The sequence below is a fragment of the Desmodus rotundus genome, chromosome 10, assembly GCF_022682495.2.
Source record: "Desmodus rotundus isolate HL8 chromosome 10, HLdesRot8A.1, whole genome shotgun sequence".
Classification (NCBI taxonomy): domain Eukaryota; kingdom Metazoa; phylum Chordata; class Mammalia; order Chiroptera; family Phyllostomidae; genus Desmodus; species Desmodus rotundus.
In genome coordinates this window covers 22,772,184-22,789,756 of record NC_071396.1, presented here as the reverse complement: position 1 = coordinate 22,789,756, position 17,573 = coordinate 22,772,184, and the positions used below count along the sequence as shown (strand labels likewise).

Below are 17,573 nucleotides of genomic sequence, written 5' to 3'. Positions count from 1 at the left end.
CACTGTTACAGCGCCAACTACACAGGTGCACCTGTCAGCCCTTCTGCTTCTAGAAACTTCTGGACTCCCGTTGTCACTCCACACCACAGAAGAGGAACTGCAGCCCCATGGCTGGAGGGCAATGCCGAGCTCCAAACCCGGCCACAGTTAAGTCACCCTAACACTGTCACCAAGACTCAACCGGCCGAGGACCCAGCCCTGTCCTGTCTGCACAGCACCCAGGGGCCCCACCCCCTTGGGAGAGAGGTTAAACCCAGCAGAGGAAAGAGTCCCCAAACAATGCACACTAAGCCAGCGCCCGCTGTTGAGCCGAAATCACAGAGTGAGTGGGAGGAAGAGCTTCCTGAGGGAGAATGGCCTTGGGAGCGTGGCCCCCAAGCCCCAGAAGGTTCGGTGGGGGCGGGACTGTGAGCAGAGACCACTAGGAACAGGAGGCCTCTGAGTTCCACCCTGGGCTCCAGGCCCTTCTGGGTCCCCCTGCTCAGGGGCCCGGTGGGCCAGGCAGCCACAGAGGGCCGTGGGGAAGTCCCCCCTCCCCGAAGCCTGTGGCCTGTCTGGGTGCCTGGAGGTGACACTCTGAGTGAAGACCTGGGGATGGTCTCATCCTTTACTCTCCTCTCAGCCCACTGGAGGCCGACACGGTGTCATCCCCATCAGAGCCTGTCACCGACTCCCACGCCAGGCCGGAAGGCTGGGGGCATTCCTTTCCTCCCTGAACAGCAGCAGTGATGGGGGAAGACCCCTGGTGGTCGGGGTCCCACAGGGAGAGGGCACCCTGCTGCTTAGTCCTCTACAGACAGAACTACCCAAACTGCTCTGCTCCAAAGATTTAAAAAGACGAACGTGTTTTCAAAACAGGGAGGAAGACTAGCTAGCTGCACCAGGCCGAGGGTGTTCTGCATCGCCTATCCGGACTCGGGGTGCACAAGCTGCCTCTTCCCACGGGGGGAAGAAGAAAGCCCAAGCAGCAGCCAAGTCGTCCTGAATCTGTCCCTTTGTGGAAACAGCAATTATTTTATAAACATTTTCACTGGCTATAAACCATTTGTGCCCAAGGAGGGGCCGCTGGAAGCTCCAGTAGGGCTCCCCATTCAATATGGACTTGGGGAAACCGCAGACCAACGAGGCCAGCCTCCCAGCGGTGGGGGCGGCCATCAGCGTGGCCACTGCCGATGGAGGACCACCACCCCAGGTGCTCACATTGCAGGTGAGGCCCATGAGGCCCATGGGAAGGGCCCACAGCTTTAGGTGCTTCTAAAACACAGGCAATGAAATCTTTGCCCACTCTTAGAAAACCTCAACTTCCACGTCTGTTTTCGCACTAGAAGACTCCCCTCCAACCTTCCCCAGTCTCCTGAGCTGGCAGGCGACCCCTTCCCCCCAGAACCACAGATGGCCCATGGCAGTCCTGTGGCATCCTCAGCCGCACCACACCGGCCCCGCCCCGGCACACATGCCCCAGCTGGCAGGAACGCACAGTCCGGGGCTGCTGCTCACCTCGGCTGCCTGACCCCAGAGCCGTCGGCTCCCCACTACTAGCGCAGCTTTTGTTTTGAGGCCAGATGTCTGACCTGGGGCTAAGCAACAGGTCTGCAGTTCGGCGGCTCCCAGAGCCAAGTGGGGGTTTTTCGTGTTTCTCCTGAGCAGGCCAGAGAGACATCCCCACGTGTAGGACAAGGCAAAGGCAAACGCCACCATCAGGCTGCCTGACTTGGCCCAGACCTGTCACTCCAGCTCCTGTTTCTGCCAGAGCCGCAGAAGGTGGCCCATCTTTGTCACAAACGGACCAGGCATTTCAGCACACAGGGGAGACCTTCCCGAGGCCCGCTGTGCCGTACCTGCGTCGATACACACGATTCTCTGCAGCATCTACCCATGTGCCAACCGCACGGGCCCCGTTACAGATGGGGCTGAGCTCAGACTCCCTAGCACCCTGGCAGGAGCTGTGCCCCACGCTACAGGCTGAGTGTTTGTGCCCCCCACCCCCAAATTCCTGTGCCGAAAACCTAATGCCCAACGAGGTGTAAGGACATTAGGAAGTGGGGCGTTTGAGAGGTGCTTCGGCCATGAGTGTGCCACCCTGCAGGACGGGACTGGCGCCCCTCCCCTGCCTTTCCACCACGTGAGGACAGAGATGGCGCCCCCTACGGCCAGGAACAGGCCCCTCAGGGTGCGACCGCGCTGGCACCCTGGTCCTGGACTCGGGCCTCCAGAACGGTGTGACATAAATGTCCGCTCTATGGTAGTTCGTGCCAGCAGCTCGAGTGGCCTAGGACACGAACAGAACTCCTTCCACCGCCTTACACCAAAGGCCCCAAACGTGCCCTGAAGCCTGGGCAGAGCTCTGCGCTGACACGTCCCCCAGACCGAGAGCCGGTGGCCGGGTCCCTGGGGTGCAGCGTCTCGGTGCCCACGGCAGGCTGGGGTGACCTGTTCCCTCGGGAAACTTCTTCTTGCTCTGGCCTGTGCTGGACACCACAGTCCGGCACCCCGACCCCTCCCGCCACCTTCCAGGGCAGGGGGCCAGGCTCGCAGCAGCTGGCCACCGACCAACCTTGCTTTTCGAACTCTTCGAACAGGGTCAGGCTGGTGATGCTGGGCCCCGTGAAGATGATGTAGTTCTTGCCGGCAGCGTTCCGGCACAGGCTCCTGGCCACCATGCTGTGGAGCTGGGGCTTGTTCTTCAGCGCGTCCAGCCCATCGGGGCCCCCGCCTTCCTTCAGGTGGACGTAGATCTATAACAGAAACACATGGCAGTCAGCGAGCTCCCGGCGTGGCTCCCATCCTTCCTCTGTGCTTGTCTGTGTCCTACTCCGAGCTGGACTCCTGGGGTCCCTGGCTTTGAGGGGTGTGGGCCACAGAGGAGGGGCCCACAGAGAAATGTCAGGGAGGTAGGAGGAGCCAGAAGAGAGAAGGAAATGGGGTTAAACTGTCAGGAAGGAGGAAAGAGTCAAGAAGGTCCAACAGCCTGGCAGAGGAACGGTGGCCGGATCTGGTACTTTAGTCGGGGTCACATGACCGGGGCAGAACGGAAACAAACCCTGTTCCTGAGGACGATCCTCCGTGAAATCCAGTGTAACCAGTAATTGCTACATTAACACACACGGCTGTCTTCTCCGCACCCACCTCGTGGCCCTGCTGGTGTTTGCTGTTTCTGTACAGAAACCCACGCTCACAGTCAGAAATACTGGGCGTGTGTCAGTTTTTTGCTGCGTAAGAAATGACCACACACTTAAGAGGCTGAAACGACGCCCACTTATTAGCCACAACTCTGTGTGGGTGTGTCTGGAACTTGTGGCATCTGAGACGGGCACGTTCTAAGGCAGTCACTGTTAGTACACACCGTGTCGAGCACCCACCTGGAGGGAACAGCGCCTCTCGGAGGCACGGCCAGCCCCTCGCTCTCCTGGGAAGAACAAGCTCCCCCAAAGCCAATGGCATGTAGTCCCGCTGCAGGGCTATCTTAGCTTGTCCACGGGAGCGCGTCTGAACGCTGGCACTTGCCCAGATTCCAGCCAGTCCCCTCCCGTCACAGACAGGGGCCAGAGGGACTCAGAGCTCCCCCGTTCCTACTGGGAAATCTGGAGGAAGGCTGAGGTCAACAGCAGCAGCCATGAGTCCAGAGTGGGTCCCAACTGGCGACACTCAAACTCTCCAATAGTGAGTTTCTTTTCCCAGTGAATATGGAATAAGATCTGCATGACATAGGTAACATAAAAACCTAGTAACCTCAAAAGTCCCAGCCAAGGGGCACAATTCGGAAGGAAGTGTTCACAGGCTGTGCAAACCGGGCTTGGCCTGGCGGCCCCTCGCCCAACATCCCACTGCTCTGCCTCCACTCTGACCGAGTGACTTCAGCTGGTCCCGACGGAATCGTATCCGAACTGCTACAGCTGCTGAGGATGCGCAAACAGCTGCGTGCAGAGTGGAAAGCCGTTCCGTGATGTGGACAAGGCTGCATCCCTGCACACGCACACACACTCAGACACACTCGGGGTGGACGTGTTCTATCAGAACTCCCAGGAGCACCGCTGGAGGAGATGCCCTTCACTTAACTGCGTGGTTGCTGGCTGGCCTGCTTTGCAGAAAGTCCTCTCCCCTGCTCCGCACATCTAGAGAGAGCAGCATGGCGCTAAAACCGTCCATCCCTGGGTACGGGAATTTGCCGTAGATGCATAAGCCACGAGCTGCTTTGACCAGTGTCTTCAGGGCAGAAAGTCGTGTCTTTCAGTTGCCAAGCTTTTCACTTTTCCTAAAACCAGTTCTACGGGCTACGTACGAGTTATTAACTTTTAGACACCTAGATGTAGACTGTGAGGGGAGAGAAGTTATCAGTATGAGATCACACTTCGAGCCAGGAGGTGATCCCTAATGGCGTGTATTTTGTATCGACATCCTCACAGACAGAATCTTAGGAAACATGGACCACCGTAGCAATGCCTGGGGGACACAAGTCACACGCAGCTGCTATCCCAGCCCTACTTCTCAAGTGCCCCAAGACCTCAAGAGTGGGGCCTGGCTCCGTCTCCCTCACCCCACCCCAGCTTGTCAGTAAACACTGGCGACAGTTGCGATACCATTGGGCTCAGAAGTCCTCATGATGTGCCAGCTGACACTTCCACTACACTGTCACTGGGGCTTTGGTGCCCCCTGTCTCCGGGGAAAACCTGTTCTTCCAGAACAGAAGAGAATCCAGCTTCAGGAGCATCTGGGGATGGGCAAGTCACTCATTAGGGACTGTCATCCTTGGCTTGAACTTTTCGCCTGCTTGCTGTGCAGGGAGCAGGTGGAAGGGTACCCCAGCCAGGAGGGACAGTGCAAGAGTGACCGTCTCTCTGAAATGACGTAGAACGAGCTAATGCAGGCGTGTGAGGCTGTGGCCTGGGACATTTGGGGGCCACTCACAAGAACCGTAAAATTTAAATGGTGCTCACTTACGGCGAGAGGACTTGAGTCCCCCACAAGGAGACAGCGGCGGGGGGTGAGCGCTGGAGCCGGTGGGCACGGCGCTGTCATTCACCAGCCTGAGTGGTTTGGGGCGAGTTACCCAATGGCTCTGAGCGCTAGTTTTCGGATTTGTAAGGATGATAACACCATGCATCTGGCAAGGCCAGTGACTTTAAGTGGAAGTTGTACACGGAGAAGTGGCTTTTTAATGGCGAAGCTCCAGACTGGATGAGACACACGTGGCCAGTTCAGTGTGAATTAACTAACACTGAGCACACTGAAAAACCCAATTCCTCAGTCACACTCATCACATTCCAAGTACTCGACAGTCGCCGTGGCCGTCGGCTGCCATGGTGCAGCATACAGACACAGGGCGTCTGTCCCCTTCAGCTCTGTGGGACGGCACAGCTCTGCCCCTTCCAGGGCCCGTCAGCCTGGCTTTCCAGCCCGGTCCCCAAGCCACCACCTCACGACGACGCTCACCGCTGGTTCCTCTCACCACGACCGCGGCCAGGCAGGGCTCGTGCGCGCGGACTGTTCTCTGCCCTCCCTTCTCCAGCTGCTCCTTCAGCATTAACGACCGGTCAAGAACTCTGCTTTCCTTCCATCCTGAAGTGCAAGTCCCGGGGAGGCTGTCTTTCAAAATGACAGGCTGGCGGGGGCGAGGGGGTCTATCTTCCTATGAGCTCCACGCACCCACCCACATCAGGGCGGTCACGGATTCTAGGTCCTTGGGGCGAGGGCCAGGGTTTAATCTCAGCCAGTCACTTCCTGCCTCACTTCTATGGGCGCTTAATAATTCTCGACTGTCGTCTCTGGACCCCTATATGGTAAATTATGGACAAATTACCCCACTCGAAAGACTGAGGAAGAGATCAGTTCTCAGCTCCCTCCTCAAGGGCACTGAGGGAAGCCCGTGACAGATGTCCTGTACCCCAGCCGGTTCCATCCTGTGACACACCCACGTTCAACCTGGACAGGATTAGAGCTGGCACCCTGGCCACTGCACAGCTGAGCAGATGGACGAACACGTGCCCTGCCCTGCCTGGCATGCAATTCCGCAAGCAAAATTCACTCTAGTTTGTGAACTCCACTCTGATCCTTACTTTTCAAGCTATCCAGTTAGTTCCAGATCAGGAGCAAAAGATTTCTTTCACATAGTGTATAATAAAAGGTTCAACGTCAAATAAAAAAAAGCTTCAGTGCACATTCCTTGAGCCCTTGCAACATAAAAAGCGTGTCTCACAATAAGGGAGATCAGTGACAGCTGATGCCAAGACCACCAACAAACAACAGCCGGCCTGGATGAGAGCCAGACACCGGATCTCGTCTCAAGTGAGAAAAATTCTCTCCCTGGGGGAGAACATGGCCTATTGGTTAAGGCCCTGGGGTCAGAAAGCCTGGGTCAAATCGCCTATCACTTTATGGCCGAGACTTCAGGCAAAGTAGCCGATCTTTCTGGGCCTCAGTTTCCTCCTATGAAACAGAAGCAGAACACGGCTCGCTCATAACGGCGTTGTAAAAATGAATAATGTACAGAGGGAGGCAGGCACCCCATCGCCGGAAACCATCCCTTTCTGAACCCCAGAAGCTGTTGGAGATTCACAGATGAGAATCAAGGGAGGACGGGAGCTTCCAGATCAGCTGGCCCAGCACCACGGGGCAGGGACCTCGTTCAGAGCGCTGCTCACGGAGGCCCGCCTGGGCGCTGCTGCACTGGCCGAGCATGTGCACCGGGGTAGGAGCACTTGGGAGTGCCTGTTTGAATCCTGGCTGCTGAAGCCCAACCCCCTCGAGTATGTCGCCTCACTGAGCAAGAAACAACAGTGGCCATGTAGCATGGTTCTGCCCTGCACAACACGACGGCCACTCGACCCTCTGGGCCCTGTCTGTCTTTCTCCAGCAGAGCATCCCCATGTCCCTTACAGCTCATGCACGGGGCACCCGCCCGGCACCTGCTCCCCTGCCCCCCACCTTCTCTGAGCTCCGCTCTGTCTGCCAGCATCCCTCCCCGGCTGGGATCCCTGGAGGCAGGCGGCCCGTTCAGCACAGTCAAGCGGGAGGAACCTGCCCTTCTTGCCTGCACCGGTTTTGTTGTCACTGTTTAAATTAACGGACCCTTTTCTTTGCTCCCAAAGACTCTCAGGGCTCCACAGGGTCACCAGGCATCGATACACGAACTGAACTGTGGCTAATTTGTTCCCACTGGACTCTCAATCTCTTTGACACTTTGTGCAGACAGAACAACGGTCCCTCCAGATGACAGACTCCTTGCGACCCCACAGAAAGGCCACAGGGTTTCCAAGAAGTGCAACCTCAGCACCTCGGATGAAGGAGTTCCATCCTCCCAACCCCTCAGCTTTCCCCGTGGACCAGAAGTTCATCTCCTGCGTGAGTCTCTCCTTTCCCCCCTCCTCGGCGACCAAGGGAGGCTGCAGAGGACGGGACAGGCGAGGGCCCGGGCTAGTTCTCCTCAGACACCCTCTGCAAACAGGGCTGGAGGGTGTGCTGTGGTGGGGGTCAGTCCCTGGCAGGCCTGCGACATAGAACAGGAAGTCTCGAGTGCACCGCACACACCTGACCTGGAAAGGGCACAGTGGTCACGCCAGGAAAAGAAGGCGCCAGCTGCAGTGTCAGGCAGCACCTACCCCACCCCTTTGCGCCCGAGAAGCAAGAACATCTTGGGAGTTTCAGAGCCTCACTTTGTAAGCGACCCCCAGCCTGTGATTCCACTGCTATTAAAACCCAGAGTCACAGCCGAAAGACCCTCCGCGAGATGGCTGAAGTGCACGCCCAGGCGTGGGCCCAACGGAGGGAAAGGGCGCCTCTGTTAGGCCTGATGATTTCCAGTGTGGACAGAAACACCCCACAGACCACCCGACCCTCCGGAAGTGGGCCTTCAGAGGTGGCTCGCAGAATACTGGCCACGTGGACATCCGTGCTTGAAATAAGAGAATGCACTCCAACCTGCCCGCTTCTGAGCTGGTGGCTGTGTGTCTCTTCCTCCCTCACGGAGGGGCCCCGGGGGGCAGGGCTGGCAGCCCTTTGGCTCTGATTTCTGCTCGACCACCTGTCAGCCTTGAGACTTGGGGTAAATGACGTAAACTCTGGGAGCTCCCATCTCCCCATGTGCAAAGGAGGGACAGCAAGACACTCCTCAAAGGCTGCATTGTGTTCAGTGTGGACGTGCCCACCATGTCTGGCCTGCAGTGAGTGACACTGGCTCCCATCCTGTCCCTCCAACCCTGTGACACTGCAGTCACAGGTCACCCCCTTCCCTGGCACATCGCATGGTCTGTCCTGTGCACCTCGGGGGGCTTTCCCCAGCCCACAGGTGCCCCCCTTCAGCCCACGACACTCCACACACAGCTCTGGTTCTGCCACACCGTGAGTATGTTCAGTCCCTCCGTCTCTCCTACCAGCCAGGCAGCGGGGGCTCCGTTTACCTCTGGGTCTTTGAGGCCAAGGACGATGCTAACACCATGACAGTGTGGATAAAAACAACCTATACTTAGGGTTTTGTTTGCAGAGCTCTTACCCTCCCATCTATTTTGTAAACTCCTCAATAACAGGAACCCATCTTAGACTTCAATTTTTTTAAAAAATAGAACCCCCACCAAAACAGAGCTCTAGAAAGAGGAAGCTGAAGACGCCGCCGTCCCCCCCTCTAGTCTAGAATCCAGGGCAGTCTCTGGCCGTGAGCCTGAGAAACAGCCAGGCCACGCAGGCCAGGCGGGTGCCAGGCAATCCCTCTGCAGTAGAACCAACGGGATGGAGATATATTGAGATCGACCGACCGACCTTTCTGTCTATGGTGAGACATTTGTTTTAAGGAAAGGCTCACATGACTAAGGAGGCTGGTAATTCCAAAACCTGCAGGGCAGGCCAGCAGGCTGGAGGCCCTGGGCAGTTACAGTTCAAACCCAAAGGCCGCCTGCTGGCAGAAGTCCCTCTTCCTCAGGGACCTCAAGCCTTCTTCCGCTGAGACTTCAACTGATTGGATGAGACGATCCTCCCCCCCACCATTCTGGAGGGTCCCTGCTGTACTCAAAGTCCACTGATTTACATGTAAATCTCCCCTAAAACAATACCTTCACAGAAACATCCAGAATAGTGGTTGACCACATATCTAGGTACCGTGGCCCAGCCAAACGCACACCCGAAGTGAGCTAGCACACCCTCTGAGGCCTGATGGCAGGGGGTAAAGCCAGAAAGTCTGGGCTGGCGGGGAGTGAAGCGGAGCAGGCACAGCACAGGAAGGGCTGGCCACGGTCCCTCTGCGGCTTAGCAACCGGGCTTCTCCAGTGAGAAGTCATTGAGAAGAAGAATGGATTTGACGAACTAAAACGAAGAAGGTACTCGTGCGTACACAACCCATGTGTAGCATTGACGAAGCGGAGGACAGCAGACCCTGGCGATCGAAGGGGCCTCCCTGACGCGTTTACCCCACCCCTCCAGGCTGCAGGTAAGGACAGGCGACCCAGGGCACTTCTGGGGACCGGCTACGTTTGCACAGGACTGGGAAGGGAAGGGGTGACCTGGGGTCACAGGATGGAAGCAGCATCACCTGTGCAAGCCTGAGCCACCTCATCCAGGAGAGTGTCCCTCACAGGCTGACAGAAAAGACAGGTGTGACAACCCCATCCTGTGTCTTGTGCCCCCTGTCCTTGCCCAGGCTGCTCCCTTTCAAACCAGGATTAGGGCCTGGAGAGCCCAGAGGGATGTGCCACTGAAAAGACAACTGTCCCCAGGCCACACTGCTCCTTCTTAGTGTCTCCTGGCTCCTCACAGGCACCAGTGTCCCTCCCTGCTTGGCTGCCCGCCATTGGCACCTTTAGCTGGGCCCAGGAGCAAAGAGGTGAACTGGAGGCAGGGGGACCCCACCCCGCTCCCGTTGTGGGACAGCCTGCACCTGTGCACAGGTGCGTGACTGTGGCCCCCGGCCACAGCAGAGAGCCAGACTGCTTCCGACTGGGGTCTGCCGGCTTCGCTTCTGGCCCCGCAGTACAAACTCCCACGTTGCTGCAAGCCTCCCAGAATCACAGCGTTTCAGAAATGAAGGGAAACTTGGAGGTGCCGATCCAAACTTTTTATTTTGTACGTAGGATTTTATAGATTTTGTAGACCTCGGGAAGAGCCCGCACTGAGAGACAGATGTGGGGCCTGGCTGGGTAAAGGACAGACTTCGCACCCGGCACTCCACCGCTGAGTTCCGCCCCAGCCAGGGGGCATGACTTCTAGCTACTCGTCAAGTTTCTGGCACGAAGGAAAGGGTGCTGGGTGCACACAGAACCCACACTCGAACACGGACTCAAAAGCTACGCAGTGTTGCCTGGCACAGTGCCGCAGGTGACAGGTACTCCGAAGTGGTTACTCAGAGTGCCTGTTCCTCAGGAGGGGTTATGTGAAGTGAACCCGACTCCCATCCCCATGGAGTGTCCCTGTGAAGGACGCTACAGCGGTGGCAGGGGTCACTGGAAGCTCAGAGTGAATCAGCTCTGAGATAGGTCCGCTCTGGCAACTGCCAGATGCCTGTGCACAAGCTGCCTCAGGCCAGGGTCCGGTGGGAGGCCCTGGCCCAGCCCAAACTGCAGGCCACCAGGCCACCAGGACCACAGGCGGCAGGCGGGACGGTGCCTCGGAGCAGAGACACCTACCTGGAATGCGCACTTGCTTGCTGTGGCTCTGAGCGAACGTGGTGCGGACCTGCTTGGCCAAGTCTTCATGGGGATCGGCGTCCAGCTCCGAGGGAAGGGAATGCCAAACCCCTGTGCCTTGGGCCTGGAGCTGCAGCCCAGCAAGGGTGCCAAGGCGGGCTCAGCTGTGACCGGTGGGGCAGGTGCTGGGCAGCAGGACAGGAGAAGCCAGCCCAGGCCAGGAGCCCTCATGTCGTGCCACCTCTGGTTGTCACCGCCCCCTTCTCCTTCCGAGCCCTGCACTCCAGTTAGCTCAGACCCTAACTCGGTTCCTGGAGCACAGCCAGGCCACTTCTCAGAAAACGCACGCCTGCGTCCACGGGGAGTGACCGGAGCAGGGCTCGGAGGGCCCCACTCCTGATGGGCTGCTTTAGCCCGGGGGCCGGGGCTGGCCTGTACGGAGGGCAGGACCGGGACCCAGCAAGCTGGGGCCTCCTGCACCCACCACAAGTGTGCTCTCAGGGGAGATGGCGGTCACCTGTTCTGCCCCATTGTTTTGGTGAAGAGGGCTGACCCCATAAGGGCCAGAGTCTTGATCAGTGTTTGCTGTGGCTATTTCATCGAGGGGCTGGGCTGGGTAGGAAGAACATGCAGGGGGCAGAGCCAGCTACCCCAGGGCCCCAGGGTGGAGGGGAGCGGCCCAGCTCCAGCCTCGGCTGGAACGTCCGGGTGATGCACCGTGAAAGGGTGGGCGGGCAGCTCATCAGTTACCCAATGGGCCAAGGTGCCTGACTCTCCCTCGGCCCCCGGGCCCAGCCCAGGGCTCACCTGGATGATGAAGCCAGTGGAAGAGCACTGCCGGACCCACAGGCTGAATTTCCGCTTTTTCCTCTTTCGCAGTTCCCGCTCCGTGCATGTGGCAATGAACACAGGGTCTTCGTCAATCAAGGGTTCGTGTAGCACCTGCCGGGAAAGCGGAAGCAGAGGCTCTCATGGAAAGCCGTATGAGCTCAGGGGGTCATCAGATGTGGGCTCAAACCTTGTCTCCGCCTTTGACCAGCTGTGTGACCTCGGCTGAGTTACTCTACCTCTCTGATCCTGACTCTTGTCCTCTACAACAGAGCAACACCAATATCTACACCAGTGTTCCGGGGAGGAGTAAGTAAGAAACTGGATGCCAAGCACTTAGCACAGGCCCTGACATATGACAGGTGTTCAGTAAATGGAAAATGGTCACTTGGTAGAGGGATCAGCAGGCCCCGACCTCTCTCTGGTCATGCCTGGTGGCAGGCACCCCTTCTCCCCAAGAAAGACTTTTCCACTCATGGATGACAGCTTCAAATGCTACCAAGTTCTCTCCCTCACTCAAAATTCACTCAGCATTTAACTCAAACCTGTTGCTCTGACTTCTGTCCTGTAAGAAACAAACAAACAAACAAATAAAACCCCCACATACTATTAGTTTAGCTATTCGAGATCCGAGACAGCTCGCAGGCTGGCCTACCACCTGCTTTTCCCAGTTCCTGAAATGACCCAGCTCCCCTGCTGCCACGACTCGGCCTCGGGCTCTGCCCCAGGTCAACCATGTTCTTTCAACATAGGACCCCAAGGCGATTTCAAAAATCATTTTTATAATTGAGCTTCTTGGTAACATAGTTAAAAGACATTTTCAGTGACAAGACGATAAAGTAAAAAGAAATAGCGTCTGAAAAAGAGGCTCCAAGGGGTGGCCAAAGTTTTGTCTCTTCAAGGTGAACTTTTGGGGGAGACTTTTGGGTAAACTTTAGGACCCTGCTCCTCTTCCCTCCCCAATCCTAACTCAAGCTTCACTATGACTCGGTGTGTATGGATGAAGTTCACTGAAATGAAGAGTGTAGGAAATCACGGGCTTCCAAGAACTCTACAAAGTGCCCCAGATGAGGGGTCAGACGAGGTCTGGCCCTCTCTCTGCCTATTGCACACAGTTTCATTGGAACCTGGCACACTCATTCCCTTCCGCCCCGTAGACGGCAGCTTTGGGGCTACAATGGCAGACCTGACGAGTTCCAACAGCGACCTGATGGCTCACAAAGTCAAAAATTTTACCACCTGGCCACGGCAGAAAGAGTGTCCCAACCCCTGCTCTCCACCAGGACCTTCAGAACCTCGGAACGAAGAAACGGGTCACCCAGGGAACTTACTAAAATGCAGAGTCTGATTCAGTAAGTGTGGGGCAGGGCCCACGTGTCTGCCTTTCCAGCCAGCTCCCAGGAGGCGTCAGAACACACTGGGCTGGGAGCAGAATGGAGGGTAGTACTTACCACACCCTTCCATTCTTTCATTAATGCCACCTGGAGTCCATTAAAACAACCGCAACAGCCTGCAGCGTTCGGGCTGGGTGGTGTGCACTGGTCCCCTCGGCTTTCCCGCTGCTGGAACAGGGAACAAGCCCGGCTGTCTCCCCGTCGTGGGGGGCAGGCCTGGTGAGGGGCCACCGGGGCCTCGTGCCTGCGGCCTGAACTCTCCAGCTCTGCGTGGCTCATTAACCATTGAAGCCCCATTGGGAACCCCTCTAGCAAAATGGTGGAGTACCTGACTTGGTGGGGAAGCGCAGCCAAGGGGAAGGAGAGACGCAGAGGTGTGCTTTTCTGCCCTCTCCCATCCTCAGAAAGCCAACACGCCTCCGCTCTACCCGCACTTAACGTGTAATCAGTTGCAAACCACATGCTCACCAGCGCAGAAGGGCCAGCGAGGATTTCTGGGCCCCGCCGCGGTTTCCCTGTTTTCCATCGGCAGTAAGTGAATTCCGAATGAGCCATTACTAAATGCAGCCCAGAGAAGCGTGCCCACCACAGCCCCCAAACTCTGCCTCCGCCTCCGCCAGGCCACAGACGGTCGGCATGTCCATCAGCAGCTGTGTGTCCTGAGTACCTCTGTGTCGGACAAGCTCACTTTGGGGTGTGGCGGTGGGTTGAGTAGGGAAGAGACAAAGTACCCCTTTATGTACTTGTGTAATCCCTGTTGCCGATATTCTAACTAACCTGCCCCCCGATTTTGAGTAAACTCGGTGTCTCCCCGTTCTGCATGTGTGTGTAAGCACATGTGTGTGTGAGCACATGCGTGCAGGAATGCACACGCACACAGAGCTGCTTGGGTTACGTTGGATTCTGGGAGCTGTTAATTTCTGAAGACTGTGAAAGTTGTGACTCATCCCAAAGGGTCACGTTTGCTGGGGTCGAAAGGCCCCAGGCGTTACAGGGCAGAGGGCACGTGGAGTCTGCGAGGCGAGTGTGCCGTGCGCTCGCGGTGACGTGAGTGTCAGGGAAAGCATGCAGAGCAAGTCCACCCCCCAGCTGATGAGGCATGGGGAGCAGGTGAACCAGAGGACCTCTCCAGGGGGCAGGAAGGCCCTGCCAGGGAGCCCGGATGCTGCAGGCGGCAGGCGGCAGCCTGCAACCAAACTCACTCCTGGATCCCCTTCTCTTTGAACTGAATGGTCCGGGACCCAGCAGGGGCAAAGCCGGGAAACCTGGAAAGCTTTCGTGCACCCAGCTTCTCCAGCATCAGAAGAGGACCCCTCCTCCTTGTCTTGGAGGAGAATAAACGCAGAAACCAAGGCACTGGAGGCGGAAGGGAAAAGCCCCTGCAGCCACTCTGCTGGCCCAGGGGAGGAAGGAAGAAGAGGAAATTCCATCTGACAACGGGACTCGGTCACCTTGACTTTCCCTATGCCTCCCATTCCCACCTGTCAGGAGGGCGGGGTGTGCTGGGTGTTTATTTGCCACCAGACGGACCCACTTCTCTCCCTTCCTACCCCGTGCTGTGGCCTGGAGGCCAACCTCTTACAAAGTGCACCCTGTGTCTGCGTGGCTCAGTGGGAGGCATGAGCGAGAGACGGGAGAGCCATTCCCACCCTGCCCACGTCCTCTGGCCTGTCCCCAGGCTGTGGCCGTCACTGCCCCTTCCCGGTGGCCGGGGCTGTTCCACCACCCTGGTCACACCCTGGGCTCTGGCCACACCCCTGCCCACACCCCTGCCCACCTCCGACCCTCTCCCGTCTTCTTTCTAGATCACTGTTTCCTGAGGGACCCTGGCCGACAGCAGGGCATGGGGTGGGAAGTGGCAGCAAAGAGAAAACATAACTTTACAGACACAAAGGTAAAAGCTAAGTATAAAGTGGGAAAAAAAAGACAAGGAGGAAACGACCAACTGATGTGGCCAGGGAGCCCCGCCCCACACGGAGCCTCAGCAGCTGGAGGCAAAGAGGTTCGCAGCCAGAAGAAAGTGACCAGGGTCTCCCTGTCACCCCTCCCCCAGCACACTGCCGGTCTCCTGTCTGAGTGTACCATGGAGGGGACTGCGCTGCCTCCTAAGACACCTGCCCGCAGGCAGGCACCCCTCCCGGGGCTTAGGACGGCTGCCGGGCCCCTCAGGGCACCCGGCCTGGGGGTAGGCGGGGGAGAGCGCACAATTCTCAGACTTTGCTAGTGTCCCTGAGAGCTCCCCCCGAGTGCTGGGGACACACAGATGGGGCAGTGGCTGGGGATTTAGGTCTCCCAAGGCACAGATCACAGGCGGCTGGCACACAGCGGGCACAGTGAACATGAGTCCGTGAGGGCGAGTCCTCCCTCGCCTTGGAGCCGAGCCACCTCATCTCCAGGCTGCAAAGCATCGGTCACCCAAATGGCTAGTTGTTTCATTCTTAAGAGACTCGGAGGCACAGCGAGCCCACAGCCTTCTCCGGCAGCTCTTCGAGGAGCCCACGGGTGTCTGACCCCAAACGTGGCCAGAATACTGGATTTTTTTTCCCTTCATCCAGCCAATAGGTCTCTGGTTTGATTCACGTTCAATCAACTGAATACTCTGGGAAACAAACAATAATGGGCCATCTGCCCTGGGCCCTGTGGGGCCCGTTACAAGGGTGGGCTTGCAACCCCAAAAGCCCCCACCTCCAGGTGGGAAGGCAAGCGACACAATTAGGAGACAAGCCAAAATGATGTTTGGCTGTAAATGAAGGGGGTGGGTGGCGGTCAGGAGAACAGGAACGTGGGGATGGACCTTACCCTGAGCCGAGACCGGGTGTGTCTGCACAGGCAGAGAGAGGAGGGGAGTCTCCCAGGTGTCAGAGCGTCGCAAACGCCTGGAAAGGACTGTGAGCCCAACAGGTTCACAGAACAGCAGAGGACACGCAGGGACCATTCACGGCTCCCGTAGACCTGGACTGGGCGGATCTTCCCCACCAAACCCCTGCGGTTTTCACCTACGGGCAAGGTACGGAGTTGGGGAAAGGAGCTCCAAGAGAAAATCAAAGAGAACATGAGGTTGGGAAGGCCCTTAAAGAATAGGCACCGGAAGAGAAGGCAGAGCGATGGGTGGCCGAACGCAGAAATAAGACTGAAGTAAATTGTTGCCTCTACATAGAACAGGTCAAAGGGAAAGGAGGTCACACAGGCCGAGAAATTCCTGAAGTTTCAGTTGCAGAGCCTGTAGCAATGAGCCGCCTCCTCAGTGTATGAGACTCAGAGAGCAACGAGGAGGACAATTCTGGAACTGTCACCTGCCACCACAGCCAAAGGCACGTCACAGGTCGGCACCAGGGACTCAGCAGAGACCAAGCGGAGACTTCTAGAACTGGTTAGGGAAGCAGGGAGGTGTTGGGGCCACAACGGTTAGGCGTGGGGCTCCATCAGACCTCCCCCCTGGGCTCGCACGCCCGCCGCGTGGGCCACATGGACCCCAGAGCAGCGGCAACTCCTGGCTGCTGAGAACGGCTGCAACCCCAGGCTCATGCCGTTCGCCACCTAGAAGGCCTCCTGCCCTTCCCACCACCACAGGACGAGCACAGACTCGGAGAACAGGACAAGGAAACTCCCATTAGCTTGAGCAAACATAAGTTGGAATGAAAATGTCATTAAAGCAGAGGAAGGATGGGGAGAAAAGAGGAGGGGAAGGGCATCTCAGAGCAAAACACTGAACTTGGACTTGTCTGTGGTACAATTTCCCTTGAGTTAGAGGGGTCAGTGGGATGGGAGAATAGCAGGGATAACCTTGAAATGACCTCAGAGTCGAGGCAGGGAAGGGAGGATGCTCAAGATCACCCCTCCATCCTGCCTTCTGTTGCCACCAGGCCAGGCAAGGATGCTGCAGGGGACCTCTGCAGGCCTCTCCTGGCGCCAGCCTCACCTGGGTTTGGGATGGCCTGAAGGCCGAGTCAAAGCCGCTCTGCAGGGAGTCGAGGAAGGGCTGGACCTTGTAGAGGCCGTGCGTGGTCTGGCTGGAGCGGAAGGCCACCACGTGGAAGTACTTGAGGATCTTCTCGAAGCGGGCCTGGCTCATGACGAGCGCGAGGCTCCTGTTGCTGTAGAAGCCTCCGCTCCAGATGCTGAGGACCGACTCGCAGTGGGAGATGCTGGTGGAGATCATGTAGCCCAGGAAGGCCTTCATCTCTGCCAGCGTCACCTCCGTCCAGGCGCCGTCGCTGCCGAAGCGCTCCTGGAACTTCTTGGCATACATGTTCGTCTGCACCACCATGTTCTTGAGGGCGTTGTCGGGGACGAAGAGCTGGAAGAAGTCCATGGCGCTGGCGCTGGGGGGCATCTTTCGGGTGGGGCCTGAAACAAAGACAGGCCAAGTGCTTATTGCTATAAAGTCACACTCCATCCAGGATGGGGACGCGCTCCCATCGCTGCCTCTCTGCCCACTTTCCGCCATTCCCGACACCCTTGGCGGGGCGGGGGGCTCATACACCCCACCCCGAAGCTCCCCTGCTCCCCAGTTCCCAGTCCCCTGGGTCCTCACACACCACCCGGGGCCCCTCTTCATTCTGCACACACCCTTTTCTTACAAATCTGGCCCATTCAGAAAAGCTGACCCAAAGAGTAAGGAACAGTGTGTAGTCGGGGAGAGGGCCTATTAGAGACACAAAGCCTATGGAATTCTTAAAAAGGAACCTGGCCGTGGCCCCTGCATTTGTTTTCTTGTGAGTGGAGGTAACTGTAAATAAGAATTCTC

The 17,573-nt window shown here is 57.5% G+C and overlaps 1 protein-coding gene across 2 annotated transcripts in view; it reads right to left on the bottom strand.

Annotated features, from left to right (window-relative positions):
• Positions 1-17,573, bottom strand: part of PGBD5 (piggyBac transposable element derived 5) — a 71,893-nt gene that overhangs the window by 6,884 nt on the left and 47,436 nt on the right. For both annotated transcript variants that reach the window (XM_053913285.2, XM_053913286.2), the window contains exons 2-4: positions 16,746-17,173; positions 11,412-11,546; positions 2,555-2,735 (exon numbers count right to left, since the gene is read on the bottom strand). In XM_053913285.2, coding sequence (XP_053769260.1) covers positions 2,555-2,735; positions 11,412-11,546; positions 16,746-17,173 — 744 coding nt within the window. The remainder of the gene's footprint in view (positions 1-2,554; positions 2,736-11,411; positions 11,547-16,745; positions 17,174-17,573) is intronic.